This window comes from Centroberyx affinis, unplaced genomic scaffold, assembly GCF_046629955.1.
Source record: "Centroberyx affinis isolate AG114_WGS23_722 - 3 ecotype Tasmania unplaced genomic scaffold, CSIRO-AGI_Caff_v1 ptg002406l_1, whole genome shotgun sequence".
In the NCBI taxonomy this organism is placed as follows: domain Eukaryota; kingdom Metazoa; phylum Chordata; class Actinopteri; order Beryciformes; family Berycidae; genus Centroberyx; species Centroberyx affinis.
Genome location: NW_027280656.1, coordinates 171355 through 181065, shown reverse-complemented (window position 1 = coordinate 181065; position 9711 = coordinate 171355). Strand labels below are relative to the sequence as shown.

General features: G+C 40.7%; 1 protein-coding gene across 1 annotated transcript; it reads right to left on the bottom strand.

The window, feature by feature from the left end:
- Positions 1 to 1146: 1146 nt before the first annotated feature.
- Positions 1147 to 9219, bottom strand: LOC139656196 (G-protein coupled receptor 4-like). The gene is made up of 5 exons (XM_071533700.1): positions 9115 to 9219; positions 8919 to 9027; positions 4444 to 4526; positions 3684 to 3871; positions 1147 to 1699 (listed from the first exon to the last, which is right to left on the bottom strand). The coding sequence occupies exons 1-5, from the start codon at positions 9217 to 9219 to the stop codon at positions 1147 to 1149; spliced, it is 1038 nt and encodes a 345-aa protein (XP_071389801.1).
- Between the last annotated feature and the right edge of the window lie 492 nt (positions 9220 to 9711).

Here is a 9711-nt window from a genome sequence, read left to right as displayed (position 1 = left end):
TCTTATCAGCAGGTCTTAGAGCCTCAGAGCCTGATGGAGGAAGCTCCGTCTCCCTTAAGGTGCGTTCAGACCACGGGCTGCAAAAGCTACAGAACGGTCTGGTGTACCAAGCTACACTGTTGCCAACGGAGCAGAAAAGTGCTGCACCAACTGATAATGTCAGACTGTCGTTATCAGTATGATAATGTTGCATTTGTCTAGTTTTTATTTTATTTGGCAAAAACTCGTTCTTTTAATTCATCAAGTAAACAATAACAACGTAAATATATAACGACCCTACACTACCTTGATTTGTTTGCGCTTCACCGCGTGGAAAAAAGTTGAAGCCAGCTGAACTTGTAGCCCGTAGACTGAAAGCACCATTAGTCTTCAACCTAGACTGTGGAACAACTAAAAGAGCGCTGCCTGAGGATCTCAGGCTGCCCATAAGGGGTTAAAAGCTCAGAGATATACTGTAGCTATACACTTGTCCAAAACGTGTCTTAAATGTGCTCAGTAAGATTTTAAAATCAATCCTAATTTTCACTGGGAGCCAATGATGTGAAGCTAAAATAGAGGTAATAAGCTGTCTCTTCTTAGTTCCTGTTCAGAGTCTGACTGCAGCATTATGGACTCACTGTAATCTGGATCTACTCTGCTGAGTGAGACAGGTGTACAGGGAGTTACAATAATCCAGATGTGACAAAATAAAAGCATGGACAACAGTTCCCAGGGGATTAAAAGACCAAATTTCATATCATTCGAACTTGTGATGTGGGATGGTTATTAAAATGTTCAGTTTTGATGTGTAATTGTAGCATCCACTCTTGGGCTAATTAGTGTAATTATGAAGATGCAGGTCTGAGATTTATTATTCCCTTAAATTTAGTCAAAATCCAGTCTGTGGACACTGTGAGATGTCATGTGTGATGGATGGATGGAGAGACAAATAGACAAAAAAAAAAACAGATGGAGGTTGGTACTACCAGCCCCCCTGGACAAAAATTGCTCCCCCTAACTCGACTCTCAGGTGTCACATTCCCAACAGTTATCAGTGACTCTACTCTAGGTGGTGGAAGGCTCCTCCCATCTCTTCTCTTCACCTCCTCTTTTCCCTCCATCTCTTCCCCCTCCCTCCCCCTTCTCTCTCTCCCTCTCCTCCTCTTCCTACACGGAGCTGACCCTCTCTGTGGTATCGTCATTCACGGTGTTGATCTGTCCCTGCTCTTGCTCTCTGGTCATCCTGCACCGACACAGGCAGGCCAGCAGCTTGTCTACGGCTCCTTTCTTCATGAAAACATACAGAACCAAGTCCACAAGAGGACTGAACCGAATGAAGATGAGACGCAGGTTAGGATTGAAAATGAGGCCAGATGATCTTGTTGCTGCCGCCAGGAACCAAATGATCGTGGGCAGGAACAGCAGTGTGTAGTTAAGCAGCACCAGAACCAAGACTCCTACGATTCGCCGTTTCTCCTCAGGGGGGACAGAGATGGAAGCAGACAAAGCTTTGAGGGTCCCAGCCAGGAAGAAGATGAGCAGGGGGAAGGGGAGGAGGAGGGAGATGGAGAGGAGGATCATTTCGCCCAAGAAGTCCATCACAAAATAGCTGACAATGATGAGGACGATGGAGAAGGCCCAGACCATGAAGGAGACCACCAGAGAGAACTTGATGGTGCGTCTGAAGCGGTACCACAGTGGGCAGGCGACGACCAAATACCTGAAATGATAGATAGATAGATAGATAGATAGATAGATAGATAGATAGGAGGGCTGAATGATATACATATTGTTTCAACATCATTATCATCACAGATGCAGTGTAAGGCAACTGGCCCATCAGTCACATCCAGAGTTTTTTTTAGACATGCAAATGCATTATATTCAACAACAGAAAGGAAACTTTATGTATTGCTGCCTTCATGTGCTCCTTGTAAGCTCGTAATTTGGCCGTTATAAATACAACTCATTGTGTATACAAGTACTTTTTGCTCACAAATAATAAAGCAGACCCTCAAACAAAGCAGCTTTTTTGGTGACTATTTGTAAAACCAAGTGGTGCAGAGCTCCTTTGTGCTGCAACAGCAGAATGAAGAGGAGAATATTCAGTTATGTAATTCATATTGTAATGTGACATTGTGAAAAAGTTGTTGTATATGTGTGACACCTAAATGTTCAACAAAGAGTGAGAATGTCACATCTTGGCATCTTGGGTATCATGTAAAATTCAACTTTACCATTTGTGTTTACCACTTTATTGGGCTGTTCAAATACGCTCTAGCCGTAATTAGAATATTTCCGACAGAATTTGAACGCAGCATAGAAATAGATAGATAGATAGTTAGATACATAGATAGATAGATAAACATCGAACAAAAAGTTCGGAAATTTGTCTTTGGTAGATTATTTCTCTGTTGTAACAATGCTTTTTGGCAATACATTTTATACCGTTGGAAAGCCTGTTTATTTCCCTTTTAAATGGTGCCTCATTTGTAAGGAACATGCATTTGTGGGATGAGCAGCACAGCTGAGTATGTGGGTTGCGCTCATGTAAAATTTGCCAAATCTTCTCTGCCAATGCCAAACAGCTTATTCTGCTGTTGCTATTGACTCTTGTTTGGTGTTGTTTGGTGGATTGGATGATTGAAGTCTATCAGTAACAAGGAAGAAACAAGACATATTGGCAATTTTACAATTTATTCATTTAACAAACAGTCAGGAGCCTCAGTAGCGTGTGGAAGAACCATAAACAGCCACAACAGCCTGGCACCTCCTCCTCATGCTGGTCACCAGCCTGGTCACACACTGCTGTGGGATGGCATTCCACTCCTCAACCAGGATTTGTCGCAAGTCAGCCAACGTGGTTGTGTCGGTCACTCTAGCACGAACAGCACGCCCAAGCTGATCCCATAAGTGTTCAATTGGGTTGAGGTCAGGACTGTTGGCAGGCCATTCCATTCTCTCTACTCCCAAATTCTGGAGGTAGTCTCTGATAAACCCCGCTCTGTGGGGGCGAGCGTTGTCATCTTGGAGGATGGAGTTCGGTCCCAGACTGTGGAGATATGGGATCGCCACCGGTTGCGGAATCTCATCTCGATATCTCTCTGCATTGAGATTGCCTCCGATGATGACAAGCCTCGTTTTTCCAGTGATGGAGATGCCGCCCCACACCATCACACTGCCTCCACCAAAAGGTGTTACTCTATCGGTGCAGCAATCAGCATAGCGTTCTCCCCGTCTTCTCCACACTTTGACCCTACGATCCAACTTCCGTAGGCAGAATCTGGACTCATCGCTGAACATAACGTTCCTCCACATGTTCAGGTTCCAGTGCAGGTGCCAATCAGGTACCTGATTGTCAGCACCTGGGGGTACCGGAAGCTCAAAACAAGAGTCAGTAGCAACAGCAGAATAAGCTGTTTGGCATTGGCAGAGAAGATTTGGCAAATTTTTCATGAGCGCAACCCACATACTCAGCTGTGCTGCTCATCCCACAAATGCATGTTCCTTACAAATGGGGCACCATTTAAAAGGGAAATAAACAGGCTTTCCAACGGTATAAAATGTATTGCCAAGAAGCATTGTTACAACAGAGAAATAATCTACCAAACACAAATTTCCGAACTTTTTGTTCGATGTTTAGATAGATAGATAGATAGATATATGTGTTGGAAACACATAAACACAAACAGATGGTTAGCTACCTTTCCAGGGCTACACACACCATGAAGCCAAGACTAGCCGCCACCCCAATATCGTAGATAAAATAAGAGAAAAGAGGGCGGGTGAGTCCCCAGGGTGTTGCCTCCCGGACGGCCAGGCAGCAGAACTGGATGAGGTCGGAGACGAGGAGGTTGATGACGTAGATTGGCGCAACCTGGCCGTCTCGCACCTACAGGAACAGTGGTAAAAAGAACTGAATTACCTGAGAAAGTAGAAATAAATGTATTTGAATGAATCAGTTAAAAAGAATGAATTAATGACTAAATAAAAGATTGGAGGAATGACAAAATGCACAAATAAATGAATGAATGCCTAGACGTGTAGATGAAATAATGGTTGAACAAAGACACAAATAAATGGGTTTGATTCCCTGCCCTGCTGTGAGGAGTTTGCATGTTCTCCCTGTCACAGCGGAGGTTTCCTCCTACATTTCAAAGACACTAAATTGCCTGTAGCTATGAATCTAGTTGGAAAGGCTCCAGTCTCTAGTGAATCAGAAAAGGAATAAGCAGGCACAAAATAAATGAATGTAGTGCTTGAAAAAAACTGAATCACCTTTCATTGACTATAGATAAATAACTGATAGTGAGACAAACAGACACAAAGACAAATGAAAAGATCTCAATCATAATTAACACACCTGCATGTGACATCATGAATAGATAAATAACAGAAAGACTGATAGACAAAGATAGACAAGTACATGGACAAATGAATAGATCTCAATCATAATTATTTTACCAGGGAAACCAGAGCACAGATGGCCAGCAAGGTCAAAGGAAGGCCGATGCAGATGATGATGCATGCCGTCACACGTAAGGTGGCTGGGAAGAAAAAAAATGGCTCGCCAACATCATATGTGTCGTTCTTTAAGGTTGTGTTGTTGTGCAAAGCTTCCATTCTTCAGAGTGAGACCTGTTGTTGGGGATAGCAGGTCAGAGAAAGGTGGAGGGTTTCTTAGCCTCTACTCAACACTTCTCTTACTACCTCCACTACTGCTACTGCTACCAGAGACATAGTGTTCCCTAAACTGTTGAGGAGACATAAGTTCACATAAACATGTCCTCACTGCTAAACAATAGATAACATAGTTAATAAAACCACAGAAGAAAGGGACTTGGCATCTAGGCAGCAGCTGCACTTTCTAATACAGCGTTCTTGTGGAAGGAACTTAAGACATGAGGAAGAGGAAACAAAAGTTGTTTTACTGAGATGCAATGCTATGGCAAATTAGAATCATCATGAATAAATAATAAATACCAGAAAAGGAAAAGCAAGAAAAAAGGTTAGTTTTATATCTGAGAGATGTCGGATATCAAATCTCCAAGGGAGCATGTGGCCCCTCAGGCTGAATAGACATCATGCTATTCACTACTGTTAATACTGCTGTCACTACTACAAATAACAATAACAGTAATAAAGAATTTAGGCATTCAATAAAAAACAGAATTGATAAACGAATGAAACAGGCATATACAGCAGGACTAAAACAGGTAAAAAGAACAAACTACATTTAAGCCTATCTATAAAAAAATATGTTATAAGAAGTGACAGCATGAAATTTCTTGTTTGCTAAATAATAAAACATAAATGTACGTTTTGAAAACTGCTGGACCACTACCTGAATGTGTTGCATCTGCCAAGGTCCGCTGTTTCTTCGTCTGCATCCAAACAGCCAACCTTCAGCAGTTATAGTGTGAATAATCCCCCACAGCAGCTTCCTAGTTATCTATTTCTGCTAATGAACAGATAACAGCTTCTTTGCAAGGACTTGTCAGATGTGACATGCATTTCCTGTAATACGAGAAACGCTGATGATTGATTCGATCATGTCCATCTTCCTCTGGTACTTGTGCTAAACATTCTCCTGTCATGTTTAACAAAGTTTGTACCTTTTCTCCCTGGCTCTCAGTTCTTTACCTAGCACTTCTGTATCATACAGGATTACTTTGAGGTCACAGGAATATGTTTATTGATCTGTTTTGGTGACACTGTGGCTCTGACTGTAGGAACTAAAGTAAGTCTGCATTTCAGAGTTTGTGATCATTTCACAACTTTTTATGCGATCATGTTGACTTGCCCAAGCAGAGAGCAGATACCCGGCCAACTCAGCAGGCCGCATATCCACATTGTATCTGCTTAGTCTGACTGGCCCTACTGGCTTGACTGGCAGGTTCATCTGAATGCCAGGGCCCGCTCGGCTGTCCTGCCACCCTCATTGCTTATTTCACTAACTCAAGTAACACGATTACACAATGGCCTTATTTGTGCGACTTTTAGTTTTGTAGTAGCCGTATTAGGCTACTACAAAATTAATGTGCAAACACATTCTAACAAAAAGCCTATGCTACTGTACAAGGATGCTACAAGGCTAATGCTAAAACAAGGCTAGCTCAGTATTAATCTTCTAAACACTTAGGCCCTGTTTATACAGGCTCTAAGTTGTACTACCAAACAAGTGTGCAAACAAATAATGAAACACAATTTATGGTTTGAAAGCTGCTGGAGAATAAACCTAATGCGGTGCATCCGCCAAGGTCCACTGTTCCTTTGTCTGCATCCAAACAGCCAACCTTCAGCAGTTATAGTGTGAATAATCCCTCACAGCAGCTTCCTATTTATTGATGCTGCTTCTAATGAACAGATAACAGCTTCTTTGCTAGGAATCATCCGAGTTGACATGCATTTCCTGAAACACAAGAAAAGCCGATGACTGATTTCATCATGTCCATCTTCCTCTGGTACTTGTACTAAAAATCCTCCTGTCATGTTTAGAAAAGAAACAAAAGGTTTGTACCTTTTCTCCCTTAGTTCTTTACCTAGCACTTCTGTATCATACAGGATTACTCTGAGGTCACAGGGATATCTTTATTGATCTTGTAGGGGAAAAATAAGCTTCACCTTGTGGGTCAAATTGAATGAGCAAAGGTTCAAGAGTCTTCCGTGGATTCTTTATTCAGACATTCATGGTTCAGTTCAGTGTTCCACACAAGCAACAAATAAGTGACAAAGAAAGGAGTGGAGAGGATTCACTTATATAGATTAGAGTAAACAAAATTGTAAATCTCGGCACAGAGCCAAAGCCACTTGGCTCAAATACAAACCACAGTTCGGGTTTCTTGACTCAAAGCCAAAACCTCACCTAATATGGAAACATGTATGGATAGCATATACTATTGTCCACCTATAAGAACACTCAAAACCACTCATAACCATATATAGTGGACATGCACACGTACATGCACTGATTACATCATTATGGCATGTAAAGAAAAAAAGACACTCTACTCTGAGAACAAAGAACAAAAGAACAGAGTGTGTTATTCTTATAAAAAAAAACACAGTATTCACTTTATTTCTTAAATTCCTCCCTTTTGTCACAGAGAGACAACTAAGATTAAAATAAAATAACGCTAGATGCATCCTAATCTATGAATGCATCACTTATTTAGTGAGGAAAACATTACTTCTAAAAGTTACAAGCAAGCTTCAATCAATATGAATGAAAAAAAAACACTTAAATGAGGGAAAAAAAGGAACACAATAAAGCATGTTGTCTTCAACCCATGAGCTTTACACTCAGTAGAGGGTCACCACTCTGGAGAGGTTACTAGCACATACGATGCAGAGTGGTTTCCTCTCGTTCTTCAAAGAGCTGCTTCATCGTTGTCACTATCATCCTAGAAGACAGATGCATTTTGCAGAGTGGGAGAGACAGGAGAAAGAGTAGCAGCTTTAGCGGCAGCATTTCCCTGTGAAACTGGATCAGCACTACCTGTGTGAGCCTGACATTTACAAACACCATGAAAATTATGACACACATTGAAAGCATACTGAGAGAAAATTGACAGAGTATATTTAACTATATTAGAGTACAATATACACCGAACTTGGTGTGTATTTGGGTCCAAGGACACAGTGTTCATCCAACACTATTCACAGAGTTTAATATATACACTAATCAAGAGTTGATTGACTGACACTAGGAGTGTAAAAATGTACTCTTCACAGGCACCATTTGACCATTTTCCTAGAGTAACCTTACACCAATAGGTGTAGGATTATAACACTCACAGAGTAAAAATGTACTTCAACTCAGTGTTTTTTGGGCACCATAAAGAGTAAAAATGTACTTCAACTCAGTGTTTTTTGGGACCTATAAAGAGTAAAAATGTACTTCAACTCGGTGTTTTTTGGGCACTATATAGAGTCTAAATGTACCACTACAAAGGTTATATATGACACCACTATGGTGTGAAATCGCAAACTTTAAGTGTTGAACTTACACTTAAACTTACACTTACTGAAGGTAACATTTTACTTCAATTCAGAGCTTCATAAACACCAGTGAGAGTTTAAATATAGTCCACCTCAGATTTTATTTCAAAACTTTCCAGCAAACAGACACTTGCAGTGTAAAGCCGTGCACTTTTGGAATATACAATGTAAACCTTTTTTTTTTTTTTTAAAGCAGTGAAATGCTTTTTAAACAGTATAAAACAGTTTCTCAAAAACAATGCAACATCATATTGGTCATCTCTATAATGCATACAATACAGACTATATGTATTATAATACCATACACTGATTGCTGTTCAAATGGCTCAGAAAAAGCAGATAAGATCAACATGAGAACATTTTTGTCTTCTCTCTGTAATGAAGCAAGCTGGACTCAAATCACCTTCTGTTCAGTCAATTTAAATAAAATGTCAAATGAAATTCACCAATGTACATTAGTTTGACTGAGTATAAGGAATTCAATATCGCTCTAATCTAAAAAAACTATAGCAAATTTCTGAATTTTAAAGAAAATCTACTTGAACTGACCATCATGGAAGTGCTGAAGATGCTTCGCAAAGTAAACTGTCCCAGTCCTGTTACAATAAAGTTAATCACCAACAAAAAAAAAAAAAGGTCAAACGGTTTAAAGAAACGCAACTGTTCAACTTTCAGCAAAGAAACATTTCCCCCCACCTCCCTCCAGCACATGGTAGGAATGAAGATGCTCTGCAAAACCACGTGTCTCAAAATCTTCTGTTACAAGACTGTTTGACTAAATGTTGGCATCCCCTCCTCTATCTTCAAACAAACCAGGAGACCTGAGCGATACTCTGTACCAAAACAAATAATCCAAGAGGCCACATCAACTTCACAGTCCATGTCAACATGCAGATTGTCTGCCATCATTTACTTAGCCTTGCAGAGAATGAGTTGACCGTCCACCACAATGTAGTCATGGATGCTGTTTCTTGATGTCCTAACTGGCAGGATGTACGGCTGTCTCCGCTGGTCTGAACCAGTGACCTCCTGAAGGCTGCGGCATGACTGTAAGATAAAATTAGCAAACATTAAACTACATCGCAAATGACACTTTGATATGAAAATAATTGGCACAAATCTAAGCCCACTGACCTTGTGAAACTTGACTACATGATCCAAAGCTTCCCGGACACTGATCTTCGCAGGTCTCTTCTTCCCACCGGGTGGTGGAGGCAGGAGCAGCAGCAGCGAGGCCATGTCACTATCCCAACTTTAAGAGGGAAAAACAATCTCAGCATGGCAAACATCTAATAAAGCAGTCAATACTACAAATCTAAACGCTCATGTTATAGAAATACAAGTACTATAGACTTGTCACTGGTAATAAGAGAGAGCAACTTGGATCAGTGTTTGACAAACGGTGGCTGGACATAAACTAATTTGACCTCAATTGACAGTTACCTGGGACATCTTCATCTTCATTAGGGTTCTCCTCTGCAGAATGGATGAGGGAATCAAGCATGAGCGTCTTGGTGAGGTTGTTTGCTTCTTTTATGACTTTTGTCTTCAGGAACGTTGATTGATTGATTGATTGATTTTATTAATGAATATAGAAGACAATGAATCCAAGGGATAACATGTAAAAGTGAGAACACTTATTTCCAACATGGTCCCTGATGTCAGAAAACAGGACAGACAGTAACACATAACATCCATAGAATCCTCTAAAACAACAAGCAACAAAAATCC

Bases quoted from the DNA above. Each gene is read 5' to 3' on its own strand.
- LOC139656196 (XM_071533700.1), bottom strand. From the start codon at position 9,219: ATGGCCTCGCTGCTGCTGCTCCTGCCTCCACCACCCGGTGGGAAGAAG. The intron at 3,872-4,443 runs GTAAAATAATTA...CTGTTCCTGTAG, and splicing joins TCTGTGCTCTGGTTTCCCTG to GTGCGAGACGGCCAGGTTGC. The intron at 1,700-3,683 runs GTAGCTAACCAT...CTATCATTTCAG, and splicing joins GTGTGTGTAGCCCTGGAAAG to GTATTTGGTCGTCGCCTGCC.